This window comes from Amblyomma americanum, chromosome 4, assembly GCF_052857255.1.
Source record: "Amblyomma americanum isolate KBUSLIRL-KWMA chromosome 4, ASM5285725v1, whole genome shotgun sequence".
Lineage (NCBI taxonomy): Eukaryota > Metazoa > Arthropoda > Arachnida > Ixodida > Ixodidae > Amblyomma > Amblyomma americanum.
Window position 1 is genome coordinate 187303993 of NC_135500.1, and position 19083 is coordinate 187323075.

At 48.9% G+C, this 19083-nt stretch overlaps 1 protein-coding gene across 2 annotated transcripts in view; it reads right to left on the reverse strand.

Annotated features, from left to right (window-relative positions):
• LOC144128838 (lysosome membrane protein 2-like) overlaps nucleotides 1-19083 on the reverse strand; it is a 74836-nt gene that overhangs the window by 17691 nt on the left and 38062 nt on the right. For both annotated transcript variants that reach the window (XM_077662598.1, XM_077662596.1), the window contains exons 2-4: nucleotides 10571-10728; nucleotides 4403-4547; nucleotides 2506-2745 (exon numbers count right to left, since the gene is read on the reverse strand). In XM_077662598.1, the coding sequence (XP_077518724.1) occupies nucleotides 2506-2745; nucleotides 4403-4547; nucleotides 10571-10728 (543 nt within the window). The remainder of the gene's footprint in view (nucleotides 1-2505; nucleotides 2746-4402; nucleotides 4548-10570; nucleotides 10729-19083) is intronic.

Below are 19083 nucleotides of genomic sequence, written 5' to 3' on the forward strand. Positions count from 1 at the left end.
CTTTCAATTTATCGAGGCAAGCCCGTAAGCATATATGCTGCCTCACTGTTGTCGGGCAGTTCTTTGCGCACACAGCCTATGCTCGTGGACAAGGCTAGGTTGTACAGTCTAACGCGATTTGAAAGTAATCACGTTCGTTCCAGCTGAAACCGACCAAGAGTTTTTTTCCTGACGTGACGGGCACTTAGTCCGCACCCAACAAGACTGTGCAGGATACAGGAATCATGGTGAAACATAACTGCGCTTTTGGACTGACTTGGAAGAACACAGGGGCGACACAAACACTGGTGCGGAACCATTGTTTGTGTCGTCCCCGTGTTCTGCCAAGTCAGTCCAAAAGCGCAATTATGTTTGACCATGTTAACTATCGACTAGCCCAATTTGAAACCCTCTTACAGGAATCCTTCGGCTAGCTAAGCTCATGCATTCATTGCAGCTTTCTTGCAAAAATAAACCGTGTTATAGGAGTTTCATCCGAGTGGGTTAAGCCTGAAGTGACGTCACCTTCAAATCGCGTTAGACCGTATGTGTACGGCTTCCCCTCACTTATTATTGTGCCTTTTCTTTTTCCTATTAACCTCATCATTGTACTGCATAGCGTTCAGCTAGCATATCTTGCAAGGCAGCCGCCTATATATGCGAACAATGCGAATCTCTAAACGCTCTACCAGAGATGTGCAGCATTTAAGCTCGACACTTAAGAGACAGCCTTTGCCGCTATACAGTACGTAACATCAATTACGGGTTGTCGCTGCCTGTCCCCCGCATTAATAGGCGCCAGATAGAGTCCTCACTCTGCGAGCTTCGCGAGCTGTGTCTCGGAAACGCGTCACCACAAAAGGTAAGCGCCGGGTGGCGCATCCTTTGGGCGCGCAACCTTCGTGGCGCGCGCTTCAAGGGCGATTCGGCGGCGATCGTCACAGCCGACCGCTGTTCAGGGACGACCGAGCGTGGAATCGGCCCCCGTCGTAATACATTCCCTCCGACGAATGACGCGGCTGCACCGCCAGGAGACACCCGCTGAGACGTTCGAGGGTGGCGGTTGCGCCAGCGGTGCCGGATTAGCCAAGGTACCGAATCCGCGCGCTCGCCCGATTCGACCTCCCCTGTCACGAGGCCCTCGCATATGTAAGCGCCGAGAGCCAATGGAACCTGCCACGAGCGGGAAATCGCAGGCCCTGAAATTTCCACTGCCTGTGTCTCGCCCTTACGCTATGCTCGTACACAAGGCCTGAACTGCGGCGACCTCCTTCAGTGCCAGCGCAACCTTCCCGGCTGTCTCTAAAGGCCAGCGCGTTTGACCCGTTCGATAGAAGTGGGGGTGTTTCGTTTGGCGCTTTTGGAGGTCGCGAAGTAACCGTCACTTTTTGTTCGTCTGTCAACGTGACTAATGTTCCTTCCGCGAGCCAGCCCGGAAGATATTGGATAAGCATGAGGGTCAGTTCGCCCCTTAGCGTTTGATATGAGTTCGCAAACTTTCACCAACAACACAAACCGCATCCAGTTATACCGGAAACGTGACAGCTGTGCCGGCCGTAAAAATCAGCACACAGGGAAGCGATGTATGCAAGATGTGCGCTCAAAAACAACACCGCTTTGTTCCTGGTCTTCCTTTTTCTGGTGCCGAACATCGTCGTGGCAGTGCTTAAGCTCGTTGTACTACACTATTCGCAAGAGGCAGGTCAAAGTTTAAACTTCCAAACTCGGCAACTGTTGCCTTTGTGCGCACTGCGCGGCCTATGCATATGGCACTCCCCTCACGAGCCCGGAAAAGAGCTGTAGTACTCCCTCTATTCGCAGCCGTTAAGCGCAAAAACATGAATGTGTCACCTTTTCTTCTTGTGCCATAACCAGCGTTGCACGCTTCACTGTTCACAGTGGCGGGATTTAGAACACCATTGTTACAAAACCAGGTAAAAGGTGGTTGTCTTCCATACGCTACATTCTGAACAATCCCTGAAATAATTGATCCCTTCACGGAGGCGTAAAAAGAAAAAAGGAGCCCGGCCTCCAGACAACAATACGCAGTTCAGTGTATACCATGTAGTCGTCGTGTTTTCAATGTTTGAAATGTCGCAGACAATACAGAGGAGGGCGGGGAGAGAAGGGAGTTTATAAGTGCAGTCCTTGTCAGGATGCCATAAGGGGGGGGGGGGGGGGTAATATTAGAGAAATTAGCATTCCGTGTGCCGTGTTATCGTTCCCGGAATACCGAAAGCCCGCGTGTCATCAGTGCGCATGCGCAGATCACCTTGAGGGCGCCAGATGGCGCCACCGGCAGCTGCGCGGACGCCTGCCGCATGGTGACCAATCAGCGCGTGCGCACTAGCGGTGAGCGAGCTCCCGGTACCCCACTGACGGTAACAGTAACACGGTACATGGTATGCCAAAGGTGTCTATTGGGTCATGCATACAGAATAAAACACATTCAATAAGTGCGAGAAATATTTTGGTTGGAACTTCGCTCGCCCTTTTGTACACCTTCATGCTCGGCGCTCAGCTCACCTCGAAGAATAGCCCGAAGGTGTTATTCTTGAGCGGGTTCTCCAGCTTGGGCAGGAAGGCCTTGGCCAGGCGGATCAGGTCCCGCATGAGCCCCACCTGGTATCCGCCGAACAGCATCTCGCGCACGCTGCGTGGCGTGGCCAGTGTCTCGTTGTGCTTGCGCATCATCGAGTCCAGGATGGGCATGATAAGCGGAGCGGCCACCTCGGGAACCTTCTTGCCGGTCAGTGCGGCGATCGCCTGCGAACCAGTCGGAGTTAAGTGCAGTGTCAGGTACCATATATTAACCACGCGGCTTTAACCACGAGCCGCGTAGTTTTAGCCTCACTCACGAAGATTGGAATAGGAGTCATGAGGGGAACGTTAGGGCATATACACGAAAGAAGCCAACAGTATTAGGAGAACGTTGGGGTATACACACAAAAAAAAGAAAAGCCAACATTATTAGAAGAAGATTAGGGCACATACACGAAAGAAGCCAACAGTATTTGAAACCAAGGAAAGCATGACGAAATACCAGTTTAACTTTTTTTTAGAAAAGTAAATGACATACCCAAAAAATTCTGGACAAAAGCATTTTTTGAGCGGGAAGCTGCTTATGAACTCAATTTTTCATATAATGTAAGATTTCGCTATAGCAATCAATATATCCGCAGACCTCCCGTCGGCAGTATTGCATTTCTTTCTATTAACGTTTTTGCTATCGTCAAAAGCTTTCCCCGTTGATTTTTTATGGCAACACTTTTTTATGGAAACACTTTAAAGGAAAAGTTTTGCTACATATGAGAAGAATGGATCATTACCGTCACTATTTCCGTAGCGGTATTTTACAATTTTCTAATTTTCAAAATTTTTGTCCGAGAATGTTGGACATGGTAATCACTAAGGAATTAAATAATATAATATGGCTACACATGAGATGTGGACTACCCGGGTTCGAGTGCCCACCGGTGGCCGATTGTCCTTTCTTTCTCTTCCTGTCAAATTGTCTCATATAGTACTGTTTAAAGAATGATTAATCACTTATTGTACTTCTGTGAACCACAAATGTATCTGTGCTTTCCTTTACTTCGAAGATGTTTTTTTTGTTGTTGTCGATCGAGAGCCCCTGATCTCCCCTTTTCTTGTCTGCTCAATATTCAAGTGAAGCTACTTACGTCTCACCACTGTTTGATAACCTGCAGATCTGATTACATTTCCTGACGCAGGAACGAGCAGCTCTCGTCAAGTCATTGTTCTTGTTCCTCTTTTTAAATCAACAGTATTATGTTAACTCACAACGTATGGGGGAGGAGGGGGGAATGTGGATAGAATGCATCGGCTTCCATTCCCTTTGATTCAATACTTCCCTTTCCACCTTCTTAGAGGATGTTCCTTACGATGCATTTCACACATCGAAACACAACTACCTTTGAACATAACTGCGCAAGCCACGTATAAGTAAATTTGATAGGCAACTTGATGACATCCTCTAACAGGAACGCTACATGAGAACCTGAGACCTTCGGGGAACTAGTTGAATTATTCAGGTGGCGCTACCCCTTGCCTGCTTTGTAAACAGAAACCTTATTTTTAACCAGCTAAATATCTCGCAAGTTTTTCTCTTTAACTCTTCCCACTGTGCGCGCCTGTTTTGCATATCAGAATTATACTGCTTTATGTCCGCTTTTTTTGCAGCAAGGCGTGCACTATACAAAGGAAGTGTGGGAGAATTTGTAAATATCCCTTCTGTATATCCCTTCATAAACAAGGCTTCTACAGCCATAAAAGCTGCTGTTGGGTTCGTGTTCACACCAGAGTGACATTAAATCACAGTAAAAGCGTGGCTCTGTGCACATAGTGGCGTGCTTTGCGCAGTATATCTAGCGAGGCAAGCATGCAGCGTGACGTCACGCACCACGACGGGCACGTTGATGACGTTGACCACGTCGTCCTCTGTGCCAGCCGACATGGACGGCTCGAACACGAAACTCTTGCGGTCGTAATACTGCACCGTGTTGCGCTCCTTGTCGAAGCCCTGGATCTCCTTTTTCCGGTACTCCCTGCGAGAGACAATGGCGACGCAACACGAGATGAGCCGGATGCACGCGTCGGGAATGTCGCGCCATGCGCCGCGGCCTGTGAGCACGTGAAGCAATCGGACACGCGCGATCACTTTTCGAGCGGCATTTCCTTGCTTTTTTTCCATCTTTGCCTGTCTTCTCTCTTCTTCCTTTTCTTCCTCCTCTCATTCGTTACATTTCTTTTCTTTCATCTCCTCTTTCCGCAACTGCGTGTGATCGCTTAACGGGAAACGCGTTATGGCGGGAAATACAGAAAGAACCGTCCGATGGCTTCGGACCCTTCCCGGCGCCGCACGCGCTACCGGCCACCTGTGCTCGGTGGCCCTGAGTTCCCCTGCACATCTGTGCACGCATTTCATCAGGAAAAAAGGGCTGAGTCGAGTTACCTCCGTAGGCAGCGGGGCATGTTACGTTCGCGTAATGAGACGCGTCCGAGCGCCCCTGCAAGAGCCGCCGGCTGTCTCGTCATGTCCCGGACACGCAATTCGTAACGATTACCCCGTGCATACCGGGGCGAAAACGACGTTCTCGTTTAGCGGCCTCTGCACGGGTGTCACGGCCGCGCTGTTGTTTTCCTTAATACCCGTCGCGTTGCCTGAGTGGTCATATGGCGTTCAGCTACTGAAGACGAGGTTGCAGGCTAGCTAGATTCCGGGCGCGCACAGCCGGATTTCTATGAAGGCGAAATATAAAGGCACCCGTGAACTTAAGTTCCGGTGCGAGTTAAGGAGCGCTGTTGCGATTGGAATTAAGCAGGAAGCCTCCGCTTCGACACGCCATGCATCGTATAGAGCGAGGACAGTTCTGGCTCGTAACAAACTATTTGTCCCATGTGTTATCCTCAAGAAATTCCATTTGGAGCTCCCCCGGCTCTTTTCAAGCTCGAGCTGTTCTCTGGAAGCAGTAGTAACGAGCGATGTGTAACGCAGGAAGGATTGTTATGAGTGCGATGCAGAAGGCTACGAGTGATTTCTTGACAACGTGTATCGATAACAGACGTGCTTCCTTAGGCGTATCACGGTCGGCTACCGTCACAAGGTCACGCTGCCTTTCGATATCCGGGTCGATAGAAGCAGAAACGGAGATAACTGAGCTCTTACGGAACACAATGCCGCTTCTTATCACCCGCGTTTCCGCACAGTCTCAGCTCTCACCTGGCAGGGCAGTGTGAGCGCTCCTTTGTCTGCCTCCTTATCTATGGAGGGCACCATCGACTGTATATCTGGGGAATCTCACTCGGAGAGACGGAAACAATCAAGGTCCAAGGGCCGTCCACAACTAGGCTTCGCGTAGAGCTATGATGCTTAAAGATAAGTCCGTGGGTTTATTTCGTTTACGACTGCACCAAACGCGTACGTGCGCTTGTGTAGCGCTGGCATGGCGCTGAAAGATATGATCCCTTTCGTACCTGCATTACATAACGTTACTACGCAGACATTTTTTTTTTCTTAGCGCGTGGATTACCGCCTGTACCTTGCAGTCAAGGTTTAAATCAACTGTTTGCTTGTAAAAGCAGGAAGAGTTCTGCACGCGAGGTACGTGCCCGCAAATTCAGTGTTTTGGACAGCAGCGAGTGCCTCAGAAATGCTTTTTTCTTTATCACAAACGTGTCAAGGGGATATGCCTCCACTCTTACTGTGCTGATACCTGCGACGCACAGACCACTTAAGAGAACGTGCCTGCATTGTCTGATATTGAACTGCTGCCTTCTGGGATGGCAAGACGAAATGTGGTACGCGGGGTTCAATGTCCCGAAGCGTCGCATGGCCTGTGAAACGCCGGAGTAAGGGGCTTTGGATTAATTTTGACTACTTGCAGTGACGTCACATAGCACATGGGTATTTTTGTATTTCACTCCGATGAAGCGCGGTGACTGCGCTTCTCGGGCAGCTCGTTAAGTGTGACGAGAAAAATTGTTTTCGTCTACTCGAATTTCTACTTGCTCGCAGGTGACATCCTTTATCTTTGATATGGTCGCGATAAGGTAGCCTGGAAACGGAAACCCGCTTAAGAAACCTTGAAGAAGCATGTGGTCCATATTGATTTTGTTTTTAAATTCTCTGCTTGCCCGGCACAGCGACAACCTACACTAACTGCCAAGCAACTTGCTTTTTTCATTGCAGGCATTCACATTCTCAAAGCATTATGCGAGCCAATATGACACTGATCCAGTCAGAGTGTCAAGTGCCGACTAAAGCTGTCGATGACATGATCGAGAGATAAATTGTAGTGCACACACGGTGTATGCATCCATCAAGTCATAAGAAAGTCCGCTTCATTTTTTGATGGCTTCGCCACGCAGTTCGCTGCAAATGGTTGGGTCAAGTGCGCTGCACCAAAGCGAAATTTAGCCTTCACAACATCTGCACTGAAGACTCAATTATGACAACTGTGTTCTATGAGCATCGAGCTATCGCCTACGAACAGTGGTTCCGTTGGAGTAAAGCGCAGAGACATCTAGACCTTCATACCATGTCAAAAACTACCTTCTAAAGAGCTTGATAGAAGAATGCATGGGCTTAATATGTCTTATTACTAGGAGCGCATCGATAAATCTATTTGTACATAACATCAGGGACTGCAATTTCTGGAGATTCATTTCTCAAACTATTATTACGCCTTATTGTCATTGCTAAGCTCTGTATTTGATACCGGAAGGCCGGCGAATGGCATCGCCTGCCAGCTATCAGCACTGGCTTCCCTGGCAGCAGCTACCAACAGCAGATGGGCGACAGAATAATTATGGAACGGAATCTTTTTGAAGAGCGGCTCCCGATCGTGATTGGCGGGAGCTTTGACTTTTTTCCCCGTTAGTTGTCGTGGCAGACCGCCGTTCGTGCTCTGACCAGTCGAGAGTCGATCTCACGTGCAGACACGCAAAAGCAGCACTGCGTATTTAGCCTCTAGTTTGGTGCCAATGGAAACCGTCCCGTTGCCTCATATTTTATCCTTCGTGTCAGAGCACGCCTCTGAGCAGCCTTGGCTAACGGTAAGGTGTGTTCTGAAGCAATGCCCATCGTAATAGGACAGTAATAGGGCAGTAATACGTCCTCGTTGGAGATATCGAGCCCTGGACCGATACATGAATCTATTTCACCTTGGGGGATTCCCTTAAACGCAATGCTCCAATAGCCGTCACACCAAGAAATATGCTACCCACGTCTTGCCTTTATTTAGCGATGTGTTTGTGCCTGCAACCATTTAAGCAGACACCGTACACTTTCCTCTCTGCTCTGCTCTTCATTAACGCCAACTTACAATGCCGCAATCGACGGCCCGGGATGCTGTTTCAAAATTTTGAGAAACGAGGCAAAGGAACGAACACTGCGTCGCCTGTCAAAAGCCAACTGGCGTAGCAAAGTGTATTGGCCAACCACGGGCTTCCTTTCAAGGTCGAGTGTAAGCGCGGAGTAGCGACAAGCAGGCTCGTAACTGCCACGGGGAGAGACAAAGTGAGCCCAGAGGAAGCAGAAAAAGTTGCACGATGGAGATAAGTCACACTTGGTCCGCCGCACAGCTCCTGCTTGCTGCTTCGGTGTAGACGATGACGAGGCTTGTGGAACGATATTCTCTTCGCTCCGCTGGGTCCGAACTTATGGTGCAAGACTGCATTAATTCACCTGCCTCTGTTTGAGGACGTGGGCAACAACGCTGTGTGGAGATATGTGCGCAAAACTTTCTTTCTCTCTGTTGCTTCGTTTTTTCCCCCTCTCGGTTGCTTAGTTTTCGTTACCTTCTATATATCCTTTCTTCTTTCTCTCTACCTTTATTTTTATTTCTTTCTCTCTACATTTTTATCCTTCGCTGAAGCAGAAATGGCGTGCTGCTGAAACTTCAATGCGTTTGTAAATGTAGACCACCGGTGCCTCTTGCACGCTTCCGCGAGTGCAGCGCGGAGCTATAAATTTATGGTCACCGGTACGTGGCGCTGGTACTGCACGAGTCAGACACAAGAGCGCGCGCTGCTCGGTATTTGACGACTGCCGCTGTGGTATACCAGAGTATAGCGCGCTTAATTATTCAACGTGAGCCGCGCCATCGGTTCGTGCAGAAGTTTGCGCGCTCATCAGTCACGGCATTCGACGCGCGTACACCCGTCCACACGGCAGCCTTCGGCACTCGTGCGTGACCAAAAAACACGGCTGTGAGCGACGGCCGTGCAGGGAATTCTTTTGCACATCGCCTTTCGGCGAACGGGAGGAAAAACGATCTTTCATTCCTGCAATGATATCGAACTTCGATAAGAGATGGGGTGCGTTTCGTGCGTCAAGGCTGCTCAGAAGGAAAAAAAAAAGATTCCATATTTTTAAGAGTGCGTTGTGCGGCTCACAGTGCTGTAAGGATGCGAGGCTGCAGTTCGCTAATGATTTTGCGTCTGCAGTGGCTGTTATGCGACGCAACTACAGGTGTAGTTACCAGACCTGTACTACAGGTGTAGTTACCACACCCGTGCTACAGGTGTAGTTACCACATCTAATGCTTTGGCGGAACACAGCGTATCAACGGGACACACCATTTATTGGGACAAAGCATCAGTCATTGCCACAGAGACAAACTTATCATCGCGCCTTCTTTTAGAATCTTTTCATATACATAACACGAAGCACGCTCTTAAGCAGTAACCGCATGAGGCGAAAATTCGCGGCGACACGCCGCGCGATGGCATCGCGCGATGGGCTGAAGGCCGCCGAAGCACTGTCGCTCATCGCGTCGCCCAGATTCTGGGTTTGCAAAAAATTTCGCCCATCGCCCGAAGTGCCGTGCGAGACTAGCCAATGACGGTAGGCCTTGCGGGTGAGTAACTTCCGATCCGCCTTGCGCGCGAAAGTCGATTTTTTTTTTCAGCAGGCTTTCCGCGGAGCAACAGCCGACTCATCTCTCACCATGGCAGCCATGCAAGAATTTAATGAAATGCTCATTAATGAAGTTCAAAAGTAAAGGGTGTTGTGGGTATGTCCTACACGCACTATAAGTCGCAAGAGCGCAGGAATGTCGCCTGGCGCCTCATCGCAGCGTCCCTCGGGCGCACTTTTCTGCGTCACGTGACTTTGTGTAGACTAAATATAAAATTATTACCTAAATATATTTTTTCAATGTTTTTATTGTGTTTTATCTTGTATGAAGCCTTAAGAGCGTCGTTCTACGCGTTAATTAACGCAAAATGACTGAACGCTGAAGCTGCCGCAATCGAGCAACACTGAAAACGTGCCGCTCCGACGCCGAGTCCCGTCGCTTCGTGCGGTTTGCGCCAGCGGCAGCGATGGGCGACGGCGGCGTCATCGCGCGACGTATCGCGAAGGAATATCGCCTCATGCGGTTACCGCTTTAACAGGACATGTGGAAATCTTCCAGAGATATACAGTCAGACACTATGCAATTTTAACCGTATTTAAGCTGCCGTCGTTCCATGCGGCGCTCTTTGTGATCGAGGGACCCCTACGGGCCCTGAAACGTCGTGTTTCCTTTTTTCAGAAATTTTGGCGAGAGTATGTTTATTTCTGCAATGTTCACTTCACTCGCCGAGTCCACAGTGTGTGCAAGGAAAAGAACATAACCATGGCGTAGTCCACTTGCAACATCATTGCAATTACGCTATACTGAGCCCGAGTTTTCGATCTTAATGCTAGTTTGAGTTTTAACTTTAGGATCAGTAAATCCTTTCAGCTATCAGATCTGGGAAAGATGTCCAGGCTTATTCGTAATTCATGATCGGCGAAACAACGAAACGTCCCAGTCTTTTTTTTTTTTTGTCCATGTCTTTTCTGCGCTGCTTGGTGGACCAGATTTGAGAGACAAAAAAAAAAAAACTCGATTCAAAACTGTCTGAACATTATTATCAGGTAGCTTTCTCCGGTGCTTAAGTAAGGAATCTTAAACGCTTTCTTAAGGAGGTAAAGCAGGTCATCGGGACCTTTCTTTTTAGATTTCTCTTCATTTATGGTTGGTGTTTTTGTTGGGCCAAAAAAAATCTATTCTATTTTTTTGCATGCTTGACAGCTCACCTGTACACGTACGGGCCAGCCTGCTTGACGACCGCCAGCTCGCCGGCCGCGAATTCTTCGGGATTCGTGATGTTGAACAGCTGGAAGGACATGTAGATGGGAACCTTCACGTTGCTCCATTTATTTAGCGTCTCCGAGCCTTCTTTTAGCTGGAGTTGCTGCAAAGTACCGAAAAGGAAAAAAAAAGGTTAAAAACACGGAGACATACCGAGCCCTTTTCATTTTAAAATGGATTTTCGGGCAAGGCTTCGAGAAAGCATGGCTCTCTCAATGGCAAAATTAGACGAAAGAAGCATGCCTTCGTACAAATCGAATGAAATCGGGGAAAAGAGGGGAGAGAGTTCAGTGAATATTAGTTTATCATATTAGTAGAAACTATTCCGATGGGTAAACTCCGAGCAAGATCTTGCGATGTTTGTATGTTTGTGCCAAGTTAAATGTAGAGGTAAAAATAAATCGAATAAATATCCGCGACTGGGATTTGTACCCGCGGCGGCGCGAACAAATCGGCTTCACTTGCCACTGCGCGACAGCACTAGGCTATCGCCGAACACGCCTCGTGTTGAATTGCAACTAACTTTCGCGCTGTGCATTTCACATCGTCTTCTTCATCAACTAATGATACTATCGAACTAATATTCGCGCTTTGAGCTACGTGGTGGTAGTGACAGAGAGATGTGCGCTGCATGCGTTGGCGTGGACAACGCTGCGGCAGAACAAAGGCACTACAGCAATACACGTTGGCGTTGGCAACATTGTTGCAGAAACGCAGCACTGGAGCATAGCCCGCCGGCATACATTGTGTAAACTGGCATTGACGATGGAAAAGTTGAAGACATGCATTACTGGGTCCCTGGGTCAATGGACACCTCGATCGCGCTTTCATGTACGTGACGATGGTGTCCGCCTACAAAAAAAAAAAAAACTGTGCTTTCGCACAGTACTTCGTGCTTAGCAATGCTAAACCGCTAAGCATTTTTTTTTCATCCAGATTTATCCGCTCAGAGAACTGGGAGTACTGAAGACCGCCTGGCTTGCAACAGACTTTGCCCCTGGCTGATCCCGTTTTCCTCTATACGGCGTTCGTGCCGGGTCCCAACCACGTCGTTGCATGCAGTCCAGACAAGAGGTGGAACGGTGCAGCCAAGACACGCACAAAGCATAATTAAATGCACGCAGGCCTTCCCAACTTGAGCGTAGCCTTATTCACTTGTTGAACTGCTTCGTACACCTGGCGCTGGCACGATGGATGTGGTAGCGCAAGGTACGCGTTGCATGTCAGCGAGCAATATGGAGGCGCCTATCTTGGAAAGGTAAAAAAAGCTACAATAACGTCGGACACATTTGCATCCAATAAAAAAAAAAGCGGCGGATTCTAGACATCCCCGGAATTTGAACCATATGCATCCTGAATAAAACATAGCTGCTCTATAGCTGGATACAATTCATGAAAGAAGCGGCTTTTCCCCGTCGAATGACCCCCCTCCCAGCCAATGGCGTCGGGCGATTCTCATGCGCTTGATAGCGTGAGAATGCAGGAAGGGGACTGTCCCCGACCATGGAAGGAGGGAACTAGCTGTCCCATTTTATAATAATAATAATAATAATAATAATAATAATAATAATAATAATAATAATAATAATAATAATAATAATAATAATAATAATAATAATAATAATAATTGGTTTTGGGGGAAAGGAAATGGTGCAGTATCTGTCTCATATATCGCCGGACACCTGAACCGTGCCGTAAGGGAAGGGATAAAGGAGGGAGTGAGAGATAAAAGGAACAAAGAGGTGCCGTATTGGAGGGCTGCGGAATAATTTCGACCACCTGGGGATCTTTAACGTGCACTGACATCGCACAGCACACGGGCGCCTTAACGTTTTGCCTCCATAAAAACGCAGCCGCCGCGGTCAGGTTCGAACCCGGAACTCCGGATCAGTAGCCGAGCGCCCTAACTAACCACTGAGCCGCCGCGGCGGGTCCCTTTTATCGGCCACTTCCTGCATTTTCGCGCTAGCAGGCTCATGAGAATCGGCCGATGCCACTGGCTGGAAGGGGGTCCTTTGACAGGGAAAAACCGCTTCTTTCTTGAGTTGTATCCCACTATAGACCTCCACCGCTCGGTCCGGTGACTGCCTCGTTCAGGCGCACTTTTCAGAAGGGAAGCACATCAGCGATAATAGTTTCGAGCTCAGAAAGGTGCGACGGGCTGTGCTTTCAGCGTCCCACGTTGCTTTAAACTGGGTGAAAAGAAAACACAAAAAATCGAATATTGTGCTGAAGGAAAAGCGCCGAGACATATTGTTGAACTAAATAACAAATGCACCACAGCCTGTACGCTTAACCAAGAAAGTGCAGCTACCATTCATTATCCTAGCAACCACGTAAACGCCATTGCTTTCGTCTGATGTCAATTGATTTGATTTCATTGTATAGTTCCTTCGACAAAAGAACGCTTCCATGAGGCTATTTTTGCTGCAGTGCTGGCTCCTCTGTGGCCGGTTATGAGTAGCACATTTAGTACTAGCCAGAGTCTTTCGTTATAATGGCTGGTTCGAACGCACATAAGGGACCGTGCCAGCAATAAGCTTACTCCTCGTGCTCCATCCACTTATGGCAGCCAGGGAAACAATAGCTCAGTCTTAATATACATCGAGAAACACGATAGCTAGTCCTAAAAAAAGGTTATGTAAGACTATTTCCGCGAATATCTCCTGTGTTCTTCAACAATAACGCGTAAAAAAGCGCGGTCTTGTCACAAATGATACAAAATGAGTGTTTTTTTTTCTTTTGTTCTGCTTCTCAAGGAGGTACAAGATCACCTAGAAGCGTGACCGGTCCCAGCGCGAAAGGAAGCCCATTAGATGCTTCGGCTTCTGCGCAGCGTGCGCACGTGGCAGCTGGGGCATCAATTACCTTCGCTTCATTAACGGAAGTCTTTTTACTTCGTATCCTCTTACAGCCCCCCACGTTCGGGGCTTGTTTTTATGCTCCGATGAAAATTGGCTCGGACAGTGCGAAGCTTCTTCCGTGCCCTTTGAACGTGACCTTCCCTGTTTATTTGTACTTTCTTCTTTCTACACCACCGGCTGCCAAAACGCTTTCGCGTGCAAGCCAAACAAAGCCATACGCGCGACCAAACATCGCCGATCATGATTGAGGAAACAGTTCCAATGCCAAGGGTCATCAATATGCTCATAATTCCGTCTTCATGAGAATCACTGGGTTCGTCCCCCCCCCCCCTTCCCCCCTCCGTCCCCTCAATAGATCTTGGCCCCCCGTTTGTCGCGCGCTATTTCCGGGAGCGACGTCGTCAAGGCCGAGGCACAGGAAATCAAGCCACGCACCCCAACGTAGAGTGCAAAGGCGCCGTGTTCCTACTTCTGTCGCACCTTTAACAACGGAGAAGCATTCCGCCGTCTCGGCCACATTATTAGTCCGGTAGCCCACGAGCTCGATCGTGAATGCGATTGGCTTTGTTTCCTTGCTCATTCGCCGCTTCGTGCACCTTTGTTTACCCGTCCGATTGGAAAAATTTTCATCGATGTCCCCCAGAAGGAAACTGGATGCTATGACGTTCTTCGTGCGGGAGCCAAACGCTATGACGCAAGCGTGGCGCCACTGTTGACGTGTGTAAGAGTCTTACTATAGCGTAGACGTAGTTCGGACCGGCCGGGCGCCTGTTACGCAAGCTCAGAGACCGGATGAAGACGCGCACCTGACGTTGCGCATGCTGAGCAGGCAGCCATTATAGTTGTCATTGCGCATGCGCGTCAGTCATCTGGCCGGTCAGGAGTATTTATACGTTAGTAAGTTTCCGCTGTGCTAACTCGTCGACTGCGAGAAGTCCCTACGGAATGGACCTCGTTGCTTGAACGAGAATGCGCGCAATATTTGCTAGGTTCACACGCGCCTTCATTATTAATATATATTCACGAGCTGACCTGTCACGACGCAACGGCCAACGAGGAGCCCTGAATTAACCACAGCGCACAAGACACGAACATGTACTGACGGAAAGTCTACATATGCAGCATGGGAAGGCAGTAGCTTCGCGCCCGTGCTCAGCGATGCTTTCCAATGGGAGCACGACCGGGCAGGCTCAAGCGGCGAACTGGAGCGTCGGAGGTAGCGGGAGTTCTTACGTTTAATAAAGGAGTAATTACTCATTGGCATCCACCCAAGCGCAGGCATACGGCTGCAAAGGAATAGCTATACAGCTTTCTCAGAAACTTCGCCGTTAAAGAAAAATTCATCCTGGCCCGGGGTTCGAACCCAGGTGTACTGACGACATCCTCGTCGTGTAATGATACCGGTCCTTGCATTGAGCGATGTACATCCGACGCTATACCTGTACTTTGTGAATTTCCTGCCCTTGACATAGACCTCGACCCATGAAGCCCTTGTCAAAAACTGTGTGATTTCAGGACCTAGACCTCTATTTTACTGCTGGTCGCGTCTGTTTGGCCTACGAGCCAAGAGGAAACAAACCCGTCCTATCCTTTGGGTGAGCGAACCCGAAGTTAGTAAAAGGAGCTACTGTTCGGTCATGCCTCAGCAATGCGAACAAAGTCGTGCCGAGTAGCTCCTTGAAACGGCCTTCTATAATCGGGTGTCATGGCTCAGGGACTCAGGCTACCCCTCAAGGATTTTGATTTACGTGGCAAAAGGCAGGATCAGAGATCTGAAAAATTCATGCAGCAACGCCAACGAAGGTGAATCAGTTCGCACCAAAAGAGTTCCGGTAATTCCCTACGCCTATGCTACATTCTCTACAAAATAGCGAAACGAGTAGGTGTGGAAGCAGGTTTTTTTTTTTTTCAGCGCCGAAAAATTTATCTAAATCGTAAAAAAAAAGCCATTTCTTCCGCGCCATTGCGGCTGGAAACTGTTTCGTATACGGCACCAGCAGCGGTTTGTATCCTGCGCATATAAGGCGGTCAATTCAATACCCTCGCCTGGTGGGCGAGCGTATACATCGGTTAGACTTGCAGGTGTTTAAATGAGAGGCCCAAGAAACACCACAGTAATATTACTGGTTCAGTCTCTGCGGGGACTGCAAGCAGTGTAACTAGCGTGGCCCATTATATGAGTAAACCACAATTATGTGTATACGCCATATGAAGACCACGACAGAAATAGTTGAAACTGGCGAAATTGCAGGACAAATAGAAGCGCGTGGAAACGTCTCACGTTTTTTTTTTTTCTTATGTGAATGCCATTTCTTGGTAATTGGACCGTCGGGGATACCGTTTCACATGTTATTACAGACTGCAGTTCCCGCTTAATGGGCGGAAGTTTTTTGTTTTGATTGCGACGTGAGTTTGTGTATTTACCTGATCTCGCTCACGCGCTGATTTTCATATACGTAAGCGCAGCGAGAGGCAATGAATTAGTTGAAGTTAGCGCAGTTGTGTTGTCTTTCTGTTCGTACGTGTTCGTTTTTTTTTCCGCGCTGTGGTGAGTTCAAGCATGTGGAACCAACAAGCCGAACAATTCGTCTTAACAGGCGTCTATCACCAGCTAAGCTATCGAAGACAGTATTCATCAACTACTCGTACTAAGGGGCGGAAGAATAGACCGTTACAGAGTATACATCCACTGCTTTATTTTTACATTTCCTGAGACTGCCCAGTAGGATTCGAGCGCTCTATTTAATATTGTGAAATGTTTCATAACTTCCCGCGGCAAAGCACGTCCGCATTATCGACCCTTCCGCTTAAATAATAGATAATGGGTACTAGTTAGCATAGAACTACATCGCAGATTATATTTTCTGTAACGCAGTTTCAGGGCGCTGGAAAAGTGACAAATTTTATTACTTGCACTGGTCCGTTCAGTCAGATAATGAACTGAAGTTTCGCTTCAAAAGCTTTTTTTTTTTATTTGCTACAATGAACAAATATAGGGTGCAAGTGGGACTGCCGTTCGGAAGTCGTTTTTACAGTGCATGCATGCGCGCTCGTAGAATAGGTTGGTCTTCATTGTAAAGTGGAAAATTGAAAATTTGTTTTTATGGAAAGAAAATGGCGCATTATCTGTCTCACATCTCAGCGGACACCTGAGCCGCGCCGTAAGGGAAGGAATAAAGGAGGGACTGAGAGAAGAAAGGAAGAAAGAGGTGTCGTAGTGGAGGGCTCCGGAATAATTGGAACCGAATAACCTTGCAGGATCCACACTCAAAAAAATTTGCGCAGAAACACGAGAAAATTGCGTAAAATTTTTTTCCAGTATGCATGTCAACCAACTAGCCCAACTTTCTGCTCTCCTAAGTATAATTGCAGGATCCAACCCATAACAGAGCTTATTGTGGGCGCCCTTTTTGAGCTTGCCATTAGCGGTTGCATCCTGAAAGGTGAGAGCTCTGCCGTTGCTTTCGTCAACGCTGACCTTTCCCCGTTCACATTGCACGAGAGACGTATAAGGAACCCATCTCCAAAAAAAAAAAAGAGGGATCGGTACGGAATCTGGCCCCGCTTTCGTGTGAACGCCCTTGCTTCTTTTTTTCTTTCTTTCCTTCTTTCTTTTTTTCTTTCTTTCTTATCTTTCTTGTCTTCGTGCCTCGCCTAGCGGCTCACCGGGTCAAGCCGGAGTGAAGGTATACAACGCTCCGCATAGGGTCGGAAGTGTATACATTCTCAATTAATCGCCAGCCAACTTCCTTCAAGATAAAGGACTTTAAGAAGGCATGCCTCGTTTTTCTCACTCACGGGATTTCGCAAGTGCCTGGCTGCGCCACTAAACACGCGAAAGCCGGCTTGGAATGAAGTAAAAAGTCAGCGGGAGGGGACCCCTGGGAATTCAGCCGGCAAACCTTTCTCAAAGTTGGGCGTTTTATGTCACGTTGCTATGTCACTAAGTTGCACGCTGCCTCTTTCTGTATATCCTCTCCCGCGTATCGTAAAACGCCCCCCACGGAGCTTGTCTCGGCGCGCATTTTAACCGCGATTGCTGCTGTAGGTCCTATTTATTGTTTATGTATATGTTTCTGCACGTTTATGCATGTATGTTTATGTGCTCAGCCGCACAAAAGCCATTCAGTGTTACGGATTCTAGAGATGGCGTCAGCTAACGGCGAGCTGTATTCGCATAGCTGTTCGCTCGTAGCTGCTTTCCGTGGTTTACAACGATCCCTTGGCGATCGTGCACTGGCCTAGCGTGATTAGAGCGCAGGCCAGTCGCACATTTCTTAGGGAGAAGCCCTGTGAGCGTGTGCTCTAGCCCTTAATTTGCACGCAACAGTTCTAGCTTCTGTAGCACTGCACCGTTTTAGCGAGCGAGCGTACAGCGCGTGGCGGATTGATGCAGCCATATTTATTTCGTTCTTTTATCATGGCTGGTTGAGCAAGGTGCGACGCAGGAGGAAGAGGGCGCGAATGGGGAAGGAACCGGCGTCGCCGCAACAGCCAGACGACGTTTCGGCACTCTTGGCTTTCGCGGCTAAAATAACGGAGACGGAAGCGGCGGCCGCAAGTAGAGCACTGCCACGATGCAGAAGCGGCCCCAGCTTTGCCTGCGAGTGCATGTGTGTGTTGGGGGAAGGAGGTTCGGAGCGGAGAGCTCATGCTGTTACGACCCCCCGCCGAGCACGAAGCCGCCTCTGCCGTCGTCGCTGCGGGTCGGGCGGCCAAGGCGACAGCTGGGAGTGCGTCGTGTATGTCAGCACCCCTCCTCCTCCTCCTCTCTCAACTGCGCCTCCGTGCACACATTGCCCGGAGGAAAAACACGCCATCGCTTCAACACTGCCCCCGCTGCGCACTGGCCGTGATGCGCTGAAGGGGGCCCGAAAGGAAGGAAACAGCCTCTCTTTAGGCAACGTCTTGTGTCACGGCACCGTGCTCTGTTGTGTGAGCAAAAAAAAAGTTGACCTCAGTAGAGCACGTTCGCTGAAAAACTGGAGGGGACGCTTAAGCGCCGCCTTAAAGATATGACGCCATGGTCAATCTCCACAGCATTCACAGATCGCTTGGGAGTCCTCCTGGCGCAGTGGTGCAGCGGTTAAGCGAAGCGCGCCTGCGATGGCAGGTGCTGCCGCCGGTGGGGCTTGTGGGTCCCAGGTTGCTCTCCCCGAGCAACCTCTCGCGACCAATCATTAACTGAACTGCCACCTGCCACACTGGGCAGCTCGCTCCAAGTCCAGAGGGCAGGTTTTGATGACGTCACAGTGTCACGTGACCTAGATGGCTCACCTAGGTTGCTTCCCTGGGGATTTTTCGCTCACGTCGCCGCCGCCTACGACGACGCCGGGTTTACCGCTGAACGGAGCCCTTAACGATAACGCGTTAAAACGCCTAAAGCGGATAGTATTTGTAAGAGAGTATAGTTTTCAATTTAACGCAGCCATATGCATATGAAGGAAAGTTGAGCAAGTTCTGAAATACGCGTGGGCGACTATAATGCCAAACACAAGCTCTATACCAAACAATGACTATACCACAACGGCAGTGCAGTCGCCTAGTCTATAGCAACATTAATGGACGTTGCTGGGCGAGTTGGCGACTGAACA